The sequence below is a fragment of the Taeniopygia guttata genome, chromosome 9 (genome assembly GCF_048771995.1).
Source record: "Taeniopygia guttata chromosome 9, bTaeGut7.mat, whole genome shotgun sequence".
Lineage (NCBI taxonomy): Eukaryota > Metazoa > Chordata > Aves > Passeriformes > Estrildidae > Taeniopygia > Taeniopygia guttata.
Genome location: NC_133034.1, coordinates 24793125 through 24808938, shown reverse-complemented (window position 1 = coordinate 24808938; position 15814 = coordinate 24793125). Strand labels below are relative to the sequence as shown.

At 42.5% G+C, this 15814-nt stretch overlaps 1 protein-coding gene across 1 annotated transcript in view; it reads left to right on the top strand.

Moving 5' to 3' along the window:
• Positions 1–15814, top strand: part of RSRC1 (arginine and serine rich coiled-coil 1) — a 99602-nt gene that overhangs the window by 38753 nt on the left and 45035 nt on the right. The window contains exon 6 of the mRNA XM_072933525.1: positions 6897–6933. Coding sequence (XP_072789626.1) covers positions 6897–6933 — 37 coding nt within the window. The remainder of the gene's footprint in view (positions 1–6896; positions 6934–15814) is intronic.

Genomic DNA, 15814 nt, shown 5'->3' with positions numbered 1-15814 from the left:
ATCAAAAATCTGAGCTCTGCAGATAGAATAAGGAGTGATGAGTGAGTGGGTCCCTGGGTTTGAGGAAAAGGGTTTTTGCTGGTTAATAAAATAAATTAACAGTATATACAGCTCTGTATTGGTTATAGGTTGGATAAACTGAGCTCAGTTCAGGTATTAAATATAAATTTAGCTTTGTTCTCTGAACTGAGATCTGTGGGAATTAAAGAAAGAAGGAAAAAATAGAAAAAAATAGAGTAATTTGTTTCTAAAGTCAGTGTAGAAGCTTTGAATTGCCACTGTAGAATCCTTGAGGTCAGAAAAAATCTCTAAGATCATAAATCCCAACCTTTAAATAGGACTATGCAGTAATAGAATGAGATCTGTGCAATGGAACCAAGGCTGTGTCTTGTAATGTGAATTTTGAGCACTGAGCAAAAGCTTGAAGAGTTTTATTCACAGGTCTTAGTGGAAAGTTGGGTGCCAGCAAATAAGTTTAAAATACTTAATAAACTTCTACAAGATTTTCTCCTCTTGGGAAGAATTCATGGCACAGAGTCTTAGAAAAGAATTACAAATAATTAATTCAGATAAATTGGAGGTTGCCTCGTTTCCTAGGCAGAGAGCCTTTAATTGGTAACTTTATTTTTACTGAATATTTAATGAGCAACTGGCAAATGTTTCCCTAAGCACGATTTTCATGAGCATTTACTATTTTTGAGCAGTTTATAATGAATTTAGACAAAGATGGAGCCATTCAAACGCGATGTTGTTTCAGTGTGCTGTGAAGCCTTTACCAAAGATTATTGCAGAACTTGTTTAATGTGCATAGAGAGTTTTAAAAAAAAAAACCCCAAACTAAACAGGCTTGAGGTTTCCTTGTGGGATTTTTTTTTTTTTTTTATCACCAGACTGAGGGCCTGAAGGAATAGAGGAAGTGAATGGACACCAATGTATCCAAATATCTCATTTTGCCCAAAAGCAAGTGCCGGCAGATAAATGCCCATAAAGGGATTTCTTTCTTAAGCCCCATGGATTTTTTTTTTCTGCAACTTTTTGTGTGAGTTCGAAATGAAAACCATTCATCCAGTGCCCCAAAGAAGGGCCTTATTGAATGGAATAACAGTGTAATGTACCATTGAAGGCAGGATTGAAAGTGATTATCTTGTTAACTCTTGACAGTTACTGCCAGCTTGAAATAGAACTGGCAGGCTTGATTTGCAAATGAATTAGAGCTTTTTCATTTGGTGCCAGGATCATCTTTTTATATTCTGATATGACAGATGCTATGTTCCATGCTTTTGTTTCTCTTCACTCTTCTACTTGCAAATAAAAAACAAAAGATTATGATAGTAATTTTATTTGCATCTTTTCTCTAGGAGTTTATTCTTTGTCTCGAAGTTTTTAATCTTATATTTTTTTCAAGAATTTGTTTAAGAATAGTATTGTTCCCGCAGAATAAAATTTCATTAGGTTAAGTACAGTAGTAATTGGGTGAATGAGGGGGATTTAGAAGCTTTCAGCAAATGGAAAATTGATTGTAACTCAAATTGTTTTAGTGCTTAGAACATTTAAATTTCCTCCCTGACTTACACTTGCATTTAATATTCCTCGGTAGCAGGAGCAGAGGAGAAGCCCACGTTTGCAATGTTTCTGCTAATGGCAGCACACGTGTAATTAGTGGCGGCCTCAGTGCCGTGTTTATATTCTGCAGCCATCCCAACACAGATGGGGAGGTGTTGGGTATGATAATTACTGTGCTCTCCCTCTATGTTCCTCATTAACCTGTAACACTCTCTACCAGTCCAGAGAGTTTTTCCCATAGTTGTGCTTCCCAAGACTGGAACTTGCTGGGCTTTGTTTAATATTCAGCCCATCCTTCTGGGCATTTCCACCGCTGGGCTCGCTGCTGCTTCTGTAATCTGGTTTGTTCTTTGGGGCTAATTAGCAGCACTTCCGACTGCCACTGATGTCCATTATGGAAATGTTTTCCTACACTTTCACCTACAGGATGTGTTTTAATTGAATATCTACTAAATAATATTACAGAGAAGGTAAACCAGGCCAAAGTTGCCTAATTTATTTAAGGCTGGTTAACAGAGACGGTGACATTCCAGAGCCTGATGTTTAATTGCCTGTGTTTGCTGGGAGTGCAGACAGGGAGGAACAGGATTTCATTCCTGGTGAAGGGAACAGGAGGAGAAATCCCAGCCAAGCCAAAACCAGGGGAAAAAAACAAGGAAAAAACAGCCAAAGCCAGGGAACAGCCAGCCAAGCCAAAACCAGGGAAGAGCCAACCAAACCAAAACTATCCAAAACTAGGGAAGAACCAACCAAGCCAAACCCATCCAAAACCAGGGAAGAACCAACCAAACCAAAACTATCCAAAACCAGGGAAGAACCAACCAAACCAAAACCAGGGAAGAACCAACCAAGCCAAAACCATCCAAAGCCAGGGAAGAACCAACCAAGCCAAAACTATCCAAAACCAGGGAAGAACCAACCAAACCAAACCCATCCAAAACCAGGGAAGAACCAACCAAACCAAAACCAGCCATAACCGGGGAAGAACCAGCCAAGCTCCACTCCAAGTAGGAAAACTCCAAGGACTTGCATGTTGGGATGGCCTTGGAACCACCAGGTTGAGCTGAGGAGTGGCTTTGAGGCAACCAGGACAGAGGAATTTGGTCGTTGATGGGATTTTCATACCTGACCTGAAGCCTCCCTGAAACAAAACCGGGAGATTTTGGGTGGTTGTTTTGTCTTTGTGATTTATGGGGTTTCCTTATCTGACCTGAAGCCTCCCTGAAACAAAACCAGATTTTGGGTAGTTGTTTTGTCTCTTATTTACCTAAAAAATGCAGTATTTTTGTAGGGTCTGTTTGAAAATACTGCTTTTATCAACACTGTATTTTGGGGTTTTCCCTCTCTGTTAAGTTTCAGTATTGATATTGCATAAAATCTGGGATTTTACTCTCTGAGCCAGGCTTATTATATATTTCCCCTTCTTGAATATTTGATAAGGTCTCTTGGGTACTGATTTTCCTTCTTTCAAGAATAACATGTTATGGAAATTGTTTCACTTTGTGTCATGTTTAAAGTCCTGGTTTTAGCATGATTCAGTTTGGTTTGTGTTATATTCTGTGGAGTTCTTGGCAGTTCCAAGTTATTCCAGTGTGTTTGTGTGGGGGCTGACTTTGGCTTTCCCTCCTGCTTTTGCTAAGTGACCTTCATAGGATCTTCTTGGGGTCTTTGTTGCATTTGAATTTATTAGTAATTGGCCAAACTTCCTACTGGTTTTTCCTGAGATAAATTATTTGGATGATTGGAGGGTTCCACTTCGAGACCACCAGGTTTGGAGTCTTCACACTCCAGGATCAGCTCCAGATCATTTGAAGTTGGTGCTTGGTAAGAACAAAACAACGTTGCACACTTCAAAAAAATATAATGGATGCTTTTCCTATCAGAGTGTGGGATTCCCAAACCATTTGTTCCTCTTGAGGAGTTTCTTGTGAAGGGAATATTGGAAAGAGCAGCAAAAAATGACAAGTTCAGCAATGTCTCATCTTGGGATATCCTGAGGTAGAAATAAAGTTGTGTGATCCCATGGAAATGTAATTCTCAGGAGTTCTGCACCTTCCAGAGGCCCTTTGACCTGAATTTTCCTGGAATGTCCATGTAGGTATAAATAACCCATAGGATTATCCTCCTCACCCAAAAATCTGTGGCCAAAGCAATTATTAACTATTAATTAGTTCTACAGTGTATTAGTTCTACAGTTCTTGGTGGAACTGCTGTAAATTCACTGGAAAGTACATTGTATGTGAAATTTAAAGCTTTTTTTATAATACCTGAATGGGATATTTTGAGGATAGTGCACATTTTTCAGTTCCTTTGATTAATGATTCGTTTGATACAGGGAGTATTTTTAGGAACATGAATATGTTCCAGGTTAAAATCATGATTTCAGCAAGTGCTAGGGAATATTTTAAATTTAATTTGCTGGCAAAGGAAGTTCACACCACCTCAGTTAGTTACTGTGGGTTTAAGTAATCCCAAACCTGGAGAATCCATGGGCAGGGATGGAACTTCCATAATTGAATTCCCAGCTTCTTGCTGCAGGTCCCTGATCACCAGGACTCAGATGAAGCTGGAATTTTTTCCCCTGGCATTGCTGAAATGTTTGGATGAGCCTGAGTATGGTGTTTCCTGGGTTTAATGGATGACTTCAAATATATGTTTGTCAAGTGGTGTTTTGCTGCAAATCCTTGACTAAAGTGGGGAAAAATTCCAGAGTTTCTCTGATAGAAACAGGAAAACTCAGGAATAAAATCAAACTTGCCTAATGAACCAAAGAAATTAAGGTGCTGCACTGGAGAGGGTGTGAAAAGCAAATATATTGGGAAGTCTGGGGTATGAAATGGAGTAAAACATAATTACCTGGTAATGATGCCAAATTAATGCAACTTAATTGTTTCTTTTATGTTGTGAGCATTGGAATGTTGGATGTGCATAAAGCTGCTCCTGGCTTTTATTTGTGGTGTTTAATGGTTTAAAATCCTGCAGGCACTCAAGGCTAAGTGGGAGACTGAGCTGTGGCCATAGGTCTGATTTTGCCTAAAATAACATATGAAATATAGTATTAATGGGAGCCTTACTTGTATAATTTTTGATACAAAGAATATAATTTAAATATGTAATTATTTCACATAATTATTGTATTGTTGCCAATACAACAAATTTTATAATTTAATTTATATGTCATTTTATTAATGTAATTTTAAATAGTAATTTATAGTGTAATTTATTTATATATATTTAAATATATATAGTTATTAGATATATAAATATAAGGGTAATTATGTAATATAATTTATAGTATATGTAATGTGATATAGAATAGGATGCAGAATATAATTGTATAAGATCACTAATATAATCTATTGGCTAACTAAAAGATAAAACCCTGCCATAGCCTGGCTGATTGATGCCCAGCAGCCTCAGGCTGGGAAGAGGTTTTCATTGGAAGTGACAGGTGCCCCAAGGTTTATTTAGGACAAGCTCAGCCTTGTCCTGGTTAGTTTGATAATGTTTTCCTTATGGATGTTCCAGCAGTGCATTTCCTGCGTTAGGGCCTTGTGTTACACCAATATTCCTGTCTGGGCTGCCTCAACTACAAATTGGCTGAACAGCCCGTGACACTTTTTCAATATTATTACATTAAACCAAGTGGATTTTGATTGATAACCTAATATTCAACTAATGCAAAACATCAATCATGGCAAGTATATTAATTATTTAATATTGCAGCCTAATTCAGGAATCGATGTGCTGCAGGAGGGGAAGGGAAACTCGCTGTTCCCAGAAGGTTTGAGACAGGGCATGATTAAAAAACAGCCCCACCAAGCCCTGCTCTGCTCCCGTGTGTTGGTTCGATACAAATCTTTATTCATTTGCCAATAATCTCCTCACATTTTCCACTTCAGGACCTTTTTTATCAGTTTTGAGGCCTGGAATTGAATTAGGGCTGCTTTCAGCACAGGCTGAGGGAGGTGCAGGGATATTGATGGCAGGGATGGGGCTGGCTGGGAGCTCCTCCAGCCCTGCCCTGCATCCCCCTCCCAGAGCAGCTCAGCCTTTGGGGCCAGCTGGGACCTCCAGAAGGGATTATGGGATCATGGAATGCTCTGGGTGGGAAGGGAGAGACAATCCCATCCATCCCACCCCTGCATGGCAGGGACACCTCCCACTGTCCCATCTGCTCCAACCCCAATGTCCAACCTGGCCTTGGGCACTGCCAGGGATCCAGGGGCAGCCACAGCTGCTCTGGGAATCCCAGCCCAGCCAGGAATTCCCAATTCCCAATCTCCCACCCATCCCTGCCCCCTGCAGCTGCTCTGGGAATCCCATCCCAGTCAGGAATTCCCAATTCCCAATCTCCCACCCATCCCTGCCCGCTGGCACTGGGAGCCATTCCCTGTGTCCTGTGTCCATCCCTGTCCCCAGTGCCTCTCCAGCTCTCCTGGAGCCCCTCTGGGCTCTGGAAGGGCTCTGAGCTCTCCTCTGAGCTCCTCCTCCTTGGGATCTCCAAAATTTGGATAAATCCTGTAAGGCTGAGAAAAAGAAATACTTATTTCAAAGTCAAACAGCAAAAGTACTTTTTTTTTCCCTCTCTCACTTCATTAATATTTAAATTTAAAAAAAGACATAGCAGATTTTTGGAAAAGCTTTAGGAAATGATAAATAATTAGCAATTTGAGTACTAATAATTACTAATACTGTAGTGTTAACTGGTTCCTGCAGTCCTCATGGGCTGGTTTCTCCTTGTTTGCTGTGGGTGTGATCCACCTTCCCAGAGGTGCTGTTGGAATTAGGTAGAACCTGGAGCTTATGGGAGCAGGAACAATCTCCTTGTCCAGTGGGTTGGGATTTGGGGACTTTTTAATTTGTTTTCCATTGGATTTCATCTTTTTTTCCCCATAGCAGGATATGTTAAGGATAAACTTTCCTCTGAATTTTTGTCTTTCAGAGTTTTTACTTGGCTACTTTGGTCCATTTTTTTTTTTTTTTTTGCAGCTGCCTTTATGTAAAATTCTTCCCATTTTCTCTCTGTACATTTTGTACTTTTTGCAGCTTTCAGGGACTGGATGGAAGCTCCAGCATGGCTGCCACGAGCCATGGAATTAATCACAATTCTCTCAGTTTCAGGGCAGGTACTATCTGAGGGTTGAATTCTGCCATTGAGCATTAGGATAATCAATATTTTTTAGGTGTTACATATATGTCTCATATATGTATGAGAATTAAAAATTTGAAACACTGGCGAAATTACCCAGCTTTGCCATTTCAGAGTTAAACAGAAATCGTTGCAGACAAGGGTTTAGCAACTATTTAGAACTTTTGTTCTTCTCTTACAGGGACTCTGCAAACATCAAAGCTGGATTAGAACATCTGGTAAGTTTTAATTTTCTCTTGAACATTTGCATCATCTTTGATATCTGCATTCCAAATGAACACTTTTGAATGAGCTTTGAATACCTTGAATTGAGAAAGTCAACCATTTCCCAGAGGGTCAGGCTACTGTTATTATGTGAAGGCACTCACATTTTCATTTATCTCCCCATTTCAAGGGAATTTTAATTTTTTTAAATTACTTTTTTTTGATGTCGAGATGAAATAAACTGGACTACAATCCTTGGATTGATGATTGCCTTAATTATAAACAAAAATTGTTTGGTGTTGGATTTTTGGCATATCCTGATCTGAAAACAACAAACTTGTGATTAAAAAAAAAGTATAAAAAAAAAAGAGCCAGGGACACAATCAACTATTGCATGCATAAATATGGTGTGTTTGAGTCATTTGGAGGCTTTGAAAGAAGTGCACAGCTTTGTGTTTTCTCTTGTCTTTGCTTTATGAATAATGGATTGACTTAAATTCCATTCAGGGCTGCAGTAGGAAATAATAATTGAGGTGCAAAATATTTCTGGTTTAAGTAAACATATTAAACCCACAAGTGATGGCAAGCCAGGCTTAGCATTAAAAACTCATCAGTTGATCAAAACTGGGGAAAATAAAATCTTGTCACAAGTCAGAAGCTGGTTGAGCCTCACATGTTGGTACCAGCAGTCAGTGGAACATTAAATAGTTGATGTAAAGTGATTATTAAATCCCATTAAATTAAAATATTCCCTATTAATGGCACATCCATCCTGAGAAGGGTTTAATTTTTTCATGGACTATCTAAATAATCCCTGCTCTGCCATAGTGCTGTGAAAAACATCGTGTGTCTCATTGGAGAGGATTGCTTTCCTCTTCTTGCTTCCCTTTCTGGGAATCACTTGGGAAGGATTTGGAGGAGCTCAGGCACTGATACCTCCTTGGAGTGCCAGAGGGGTGGAGAGGCTGGAGGTCCTGGTGGGGTGGAGAGGCTGGAGGTCCTGGTGGGGTGGAGAGGCTGGAGGTCCTGGTGGGGTGGAGAGGCTGGAGGTCCTGGTGGGGTGGAGAGGCTGGAGGTCCTGGTGGGGTGGAGAGGCTGGAGGTCCTGGTGGGATGGAGAGGCTGGAGGTCCTGGTGGGATGGAGAGGATGGAGATGAACATCATGGTGAGATGAAAAGATGGAGGTCCTGGTGGGGTGGAAAGGATGGAGATCGTGGTGGGATGGAGATCCCGGTGGGATAGAAAGGATGGAGGTCCTGGTTGGGTGGAAAGGATGGAGATCCTGGTGGGATGGAGGTCCTGGTGGGGTGGAGAGGATGAACATTGTGGTGAGATGAAAAGATGGAGGTCCTGGTGGGGTGGAAAGGATGAACATCATGGTGAGATGAAAAGATGGAGGTCCTGGTGGCATAGAAAGGATGGAGATCGTGGTGGGATGGAGGTCCTGGTGGGATGGAGATCCCAGTGGGATAGAAAGGATGGAGGTCCTAGTTGGGTGGAAAGAATGGAGATCCTGGTGGGATGGAGGTCCTGGTGGGGTGGAGAGGATGAACATTGTGGTGAGATGAAAAGATGGAAGTCCTGGTGGGATAGAAAGGATGGAGATCGTGATGGGATGGAGGTCCTGGTGGGGTGGGGATCCTGGTGGGATAGAAAGGATGGAGGTCCTGGTTGGGTGGAAAGGATGGAGATCCTGGTGGGATGGAGGTCCTGGTGGGGTGGAGAGGATGAACATCGTGGTGAGATGAAAAGATGGAAGTCCTGGTGGGGTGGAAAGGATGAACATCATGGTGAGATGAAAAGATGGAGGTCCTGGTGGCATAGAAAGGATGGAGATCGTGGTGGGATGGAGGTCCTGGTGGGATGGAGATCCCAGTGGGATAGAAAGGATGGAGGTCCTAGTTGGGTGGAAAGGATGGAGATCCTGGTGGGATGGAGGTCCTGGTAGGGTGGAGAGGATGAACATTGTGGTGAGATGAAAAGATGGAAGTCCTGGTGGGATAGAAAGGATGGAGATCGTGGTGGGATGGAGAGGATGGAGGTCCTGGTGGGATGGAGAGGATGGAGGTCCTGGTGGGGTAGAAAGGATGGAGGTCCTGGTGGGATGGAGAGGATGGAGGTCCTGGTGGGATGGAGAGGATGGAGGTCCTGGTGGGATGGAGAGGGTGGAGGTCCTGGTGGGATGGAGAGGGTGGAGGTCCTGGTGGGATGGAGAGGGTGGAGGTCCTGGTGGGATGGAGAGGGTGGAGGTCCTGGTGGGATGGAGAGGATGGAGATCGTGGTGGGATGGAGAGGATGGAGATCGTGGTGGGATGGAGAGGATGGAGGTCCTGGTGGGATGGAGAGGATGGAGGTCCTGGTGGGATTGAGATTGTGGTGGGATGGAAATGGTGGAGATTGTAGTGGGATGGAAAGGATGGAGATCCTGGTGGGATGGAGATCCTTGCACAGATCTCAGGAGCTCCCCCTTTCTAAAGGTGCCCTGTGAAATGTGTTTGGAATCATCACATGCAATAATGAGCAGAGTTCTCAGAGCAGTTGGAAAATCCATCTTGTTTGCTGCTTCCAGGGGTGTCTCACTTGTGAGTTAAATCCCTCAAATAAATTTTAGGAAGGTTTTGTTGCCCTGCTGGTGGCAGGGAGTTGTCATCCAGCAGCTTCCTGGGATTTTTCTTGTGCCTTATAAAGCTGCTCCCCTCCTGACAGATTGACCATGGCTGGGGCTTGTTCTAAATCGGGGCTTCTGCCCCAGCAGGAGCTGCAGGGCTGATTTATAACAACAAATATTCCCAAAAAGTGGGAAGGAAGAGGGCTTGGTGTACCCTGGGGAGGTGGGGAGCAGGAAAAGAGTTCCGTGGTGTTCAGGGTTTCTCTGTGAGCAAAAGGTACTGGAAATGTTCCCTGTGGAATGAGGATGCTTGAAGTGCTTTATGGGTAAACTTACCAGAATTTGGAATGAAATTGTCTTTGTTAATTAATTGGCTGCTTTGTATTTAGAATCCCAGAACTGGGCAGGAAGGGACCTTAAAGATCTTTTGGAAGGGATCTTGGAGATCTCATTCCACCCCCTACCATGGACAGGGAACATTTCCCTGGAAGATCTGTCAAAAAAACCCTCTGGATTTGAGACTTTTGTTCTGTTTTCCCTTTGATCTTAGAAAATCTGTCCTGGGAATGGGTGCTCAAGGAAACGAGCTGTTTCCCAAGGCACCCACAGGTAGGAATATTTGTGCTGGAAACTGTTCTATACCTCAACATTTTGTTCATAAAGACTTTCTGGACTCCAGTTAATTATAGGGATATTCCTGCAAAGATTTAAGCCACATAATTCCAGCTCTACCACTTTAATTCCTGTATTTCCAAATGCTTGTAAGGAGGTTTTTCCCACCTTAAGAGTCTTTATCTTGATTTGATAATCTGTTATTGAATCCCTTCTGTAAAAAAAGGGTTTTTTACAATGTGGGATTTACAATAGACTGGACTGACAGGACATAAGGAATGGCTTCAAACTGAATTAGATGGAATACTGGGGAGGAATTCCTGGCTGGGAGGGTGGGCAGCCCTGGCACAGGTGGTGGCTGCCCCTGGATCCCTGGCAGTGCCCAAGGCCAGGCTGGACACTGGGAGCACCTGGGACAGTGGGATGTGTCCTTGCCATGGCAGGGCTGGCACTGAAGGGACTTTAAGGTTCACGTATTTCTTTGAAGTAGTCAACCAAAAAAATCTCAAATCCCAACCAAGACCCCTTCTCCTTTATTCGCTGTTAATATTTGGTCAAGTATTTATTTTCATTAAATGTCAGTAGTTATTTCCTGGCTGGCAGTGGCTTTTCCAGGGATTTTGGCCCCTCACTGCTCGTGGCTCTCTGAGTTTCTCAGCTGTGGTGTCACAGCTCCGTGGCCCTTGGGTGGCCACCAGACAGCGACGTCTGGCAGAGTCCTTGGCTTCCTAACGAGCTGTAAACCCAGCAGCCAATTATTTGTGTTCACAAACAATTAATTAACGCTCTTAATATGAGTAATTATGTTTATCTTGCTGTCCTGGCAAAATTCCATGCCGGTCAATTATGCTCTGCAGGCTTGAATTGTCTCGTCTGTCTCTCTTGAATTGTGTCTGTCTGTTCCATTCTGGGAGTAAAGGAGTGAAGGTGGGGGTGGAGAGGTGTTCCTCCTATGGCCAAAGTGACATTTGTGTCCAGGGACATTCCAAATTTCCCTTTGGACAGGCTGGAGAGCCACTGAGTGTCCAGCTGGATGCACCAGCTTGGAAGGTGCTTTTTGAAGAGCAGTGCTGGCTCAGGCTGTGTCCCCCAGTGTCCCCAAGCCATCAGGTGTCAGTGGCTGATGGGCCCTTTGGCTGTGCCAGGGTCAGCATCCCAAACATTCCCCTGGCTCAGCAGCAGCCTGGCCCTTGGAAATCTTTCCATCTCCTTCAGGAGCTCTGGATCAGGTTCACACCAGGTAATCACACTGCAGAAGATCAATGGCTTATGAATATCCATGGGAAAAGCAGCTTCTGGCTCCATCTGCCTGGGGGGATGAACTCCAGGCTGCTCCTGCAGAGGGGCTCCGTGGATCCGAGCATTTGAGGAGATCTCACTGCAGAGAGCGTGTGTTGAGTTTGTGTGCACACACACTTTTATTTGTTCCAAGGTTTTACTGCTGCTGCTTGCAGATGTGGCTCCAACCATGAGAGGCAGAGCGTTTTCAGGCAGAATATTCAAAGGCTTGCAGCAGTTTGTTCCAACGGCGACAAATTTTGTGGAAACTTTGTAGGAGAAGCGAGTTTTACCCATTACCAGCAGGCTCCAAAACCAGGGCAGATCCACATAAAACAACACTTTAATGGCTCCGTGCCTTTATTAAAAAGTAAACTTTGATCATTCTCATTTACCACCGAGGCTGAGGTGCCTCCCCCACCCTCGGCTGCGGTGGGGACCCTGTGACCTTCCATCCCTGTGACCTTTGTGCCTTGATTTTGCTTTCCTTTGTCGCCCCGCTCATATTTACCCCATAAATTTGTTCTCCGCCGTAAATTTGGACTGACCAGCGGGAGCGTGCCCGGTTCCCGCTCGGCAGGCGGAGGAGAGCAGTGATCAGCTGAAGTAAATAACGCTGTAAAATATAAAGAGTGTGATTTTCCCTGGCATCTGCATAAAACCCCCGGCACGTGCGGGTGTTGTTTCCAATCGCGCCGGCGGTTTGTTCGCAATTCCCGTAATTTGATCGTGGCTGATGAAAAGCTGACAAGATTTCCACAGCGCCCCATTAGATGAAAGCAGCATGAAACCAGAGGTTAATCTGCAAACAGATTTTCCTGCTTATTACTCTAATGATTCCATCAGATTTGATGTAGCAGGCTGCGAGGCGTCTCTCGGCAGCAACAGTGTGCTCGGGTTTGATCTCGGTGCTCATTAAATGATGGAGTAATTTGGGTGACCTCTGCCCAGGTGCACATCTCCTCATAATTGCACGGCATTCTGATGGGGAAATTACTGGCGAGAACCCCGAGTATTCATCCCGCTTTCCGAGTGGAAAAACTAACAAAAGAAATATTGCATTAATTTTCAAATGATGATATTACATTTAGTGCCTGGGCCCCATATATCAAAATCTGAGAACTGCTCAGTTACTCGCTGCTCTTAATCTTAATGGTATCTGTGGATGTCAAGGGCATGGAGGAAATTAAATCGGAAAGTGCAGATAGACCTAAGAAGACATTATCTCTTGATGATTGCAGTTTTGATAGGTATTTCAGTGAATTTCATTTTCGCAGAATGGTGGAAGATGAGTTAGCCACCAGATTTTCTCATTTTTCTTCCCCGTGATTTATGTGAGTTGAGTATAAAACTTTTTATGGGAGTGCAGTTACGGCGGATGAGAGGTAAATTAATGCACTGGGTTTCCATCTCGGCCCCGCGCGCGATTGTCAGAGCTGTACATACGTAATGGGGCCCATCATTATTCAGGGTTGTTTACATTCAAAATATGTAATGAAATCTGTTCAGAATAATGAGGGAAATAAAAGTTTAGAAAATTGTAAAGGTCATGAAGTTTGAGAAATGATGCAATGCTCCCAAAATAACATTTAGGCAATATAAATTACATTATTATGCACCAACTCTGCCTTATAGAGACATGAAGATAAAGTGCTTTCGACGAGTAAAATGCTGTTAGTGCTCTCTGAAGTATGAGAATGTGTAAAATGTTTCTGATTTCATATTCTGGTTTTGTGCATATTGTGGAAAAATATATAAAGGAACTTTATGGAGGGCAGTGGCTGCTTTGCTATCCCCAAGTTTAAGTGTATTTCCTGGCAGCGTTTTCTCCAGCAAACAAACACTTTGGCAGAAATGTAATTGATTTTTAATCTAATTATTGAGGCCACCAGCAAATTCATCTTTTTGGGGGGGTTCTTGCTGCTCTTCTTTTGGGAATTTTACATGGAGATCTTTGATCTGAATATATTTTATTGCAGATACTGAAGAGGGCTCTTGGCACAATACTGAGAAGAAGCATAAATTTGCCCAACTATCTGTGCTCTGCACCTAAAATACAAATCTCTGCACCCTGGTTTTATGCAGGTGCTCTTCAGAATAATTATGTTTTGCCCTGCACATTTTATATTGTACTTATTTGTCAGAAGAAGCAGCCAAAAGCGTGAAACACAAGTCATTTTTGGAAAAGTTAAACCTGCAGATCTGTGCCAGCCCAAAAAATGGTGCAGTGGGGGCGAGTTAATCATTGAATCTGAGAGCAAAGAGAAAATGCACTTTTATTCAAAGTGTATAATCTTGATTAAGTGCAGGGTAATTAGGCAGGATTTGGGGTAGGTTATCAGATTATTTTGAAACCGAGTGCTGATTTAGAACCCACTGGATCCTTGTGATATTTTAAATGCTTTACATTTTAGTTTTTTCCCCCAATTATTTTTCAATTGCTGCATTGCAATGCAAAGATTCCAGAGGGGATGGGATTCCCTTTTTCTGAAAAATTCTAATTTATTTAGAGAAAATTCCTCTCTCAGTGGAAAAAGTAAAGCAGTAATTCCTTTTGTTAATTAATCTCTGTTACCTGTTGGTTGTGCTCCTGTTTTTCCAGCCAGTCCAGCCTTGGCTGGAGCTCTTTCCAAAGCAGTTTATGATTTGTTAATTAAAAATTTTCATTTCAGAACCTGCATTTATCTGCTGCTATTTTTATGTTCTCCCACATCTTTGTTGCAACATAATGCAGCAGAAATTTGAAACAATCACAGAAGATAAAAATCCATATCTATGAGTTAAATATTAAGTGTATAAATTTTGTAAAGCAGCGGGGGTCATTCTACCTTTAATTTTCAAAGGTTAAATTAAGAAATAGATTAATTTATAGAATAATGACTGGATGATGTTGATACAAAAATCTCTGTTCTGTCAGCTCTTTATCAGAATGTTGAATTTTTTTGGTAATTGTGGCTGTATTTCCATGCAGATGTAAATCTAAGGGATTATATTCCAGGCTGCAATGAAATAAATAGAGGGGAGGTAATTTTTTAGCCTTTAGTGCAACATTATCCATATTTCCTCTCTTACTAAAGAACCCACACAGTTTTATGACTCTGTAAGTTTAACACTTCCAGGAATTTTTCCTTTTAAAAAGACCTGGATTTACCGATTAATTTTTTAAAACCTTATTTACAACTTTCCTTCTTTCTGCTGGATGTTTAATTCCTTTTGCTGTATCCACTCCCAGCAGGAAGGCCTTTTTCCTTGCTTTTTCTCAGGAATACTCACTGCAATGAACACATTGTTGTTTTCTGGTCCTTTTAAAGGAGCTCTTGCTGCAAAAACTGCTTTAAATTCCAAAAATCCCGTCCGTGGGCCCGAGCCACCTGGGCTATTTGCCACAACCATTCCCTCCTGCCTTTGATTTGCTTCCAGTAATCCATTGTCGCTCATTCCTGACATTTTGGGTTGGTTTTAGTGGAAACAAGATGGGATTTCTCCACCCACCTGGTGTTGCAGGGTTCTCTGGAGATCCTGGGTTAAAACCAGCCCTGCTCTGGGAAGTGGCTCGAAATTGAAGTGGAGCGAAATTAAAAACCCACAATTAAAGTTAACAAATCCAAATGTTTTAGTGGCCGTGTGTTTCCTGGGTGAGAGGAGGGAGAGGATTTGGGGAATCCTCAGGTCAAAGTGCTGCTGGTGTTTGGGGGCATTTTAAGGTGTTCTGATCCCAAATTTGAGTGAAAATTCCCTCGGATGGAAAGCTCGGAGTCGGAATATCCTGTGGTGTTTCAGCAGGAAATTTGGACATTCCATTCAGAGCTGGGATTTTATAGTTCTGCCTCATTTGGCTCCTCACTGGGCCCTGAATTCAGGATTGGGCCTTGTCAGCGTTGGCTCTCTCCTTCCAGTTTTGGCAGATCTTGGAGGAGGAGAGCTCTGGGCAAGTTTTCTGTCCTTTCTGTTGGGGTTCAGATGTTTTTTCCTGCCTCTGGCTGGGGGAGCCCTATTCCATACCCAGGTTTTCCCTGGTTTTTGTAGTGTTGGTGTCCAACTAAGATGGCCTCTTCATCATTGGTCATGTTTTCTGTGGCCTTTCCATAAATTAAAATTTCAGGTTTTCTCCCCATTGTTCTGGTTAGTGATTGGTCTTTCCTAATTAGTCCATCCCTGATGCTGGATTCTTTATTTCTGTTGAAATACCAAGATCATCTGTGCATTCCATGGACAGAAATTGCCATTGTTCCCATTATTCCGTGTTTTACATTATTTTTCTCCTCTTATGGTTTGCTTTGATAAATTTAAGATTTTTTTTTTTGGGAGCAGGTGGATCTGTATCCCGTCAGGACAATTCTACCATAGCCTGTTCCTGAATGGTGTTGTTGATTAATTGTATCAGAGGAAAAACTCAG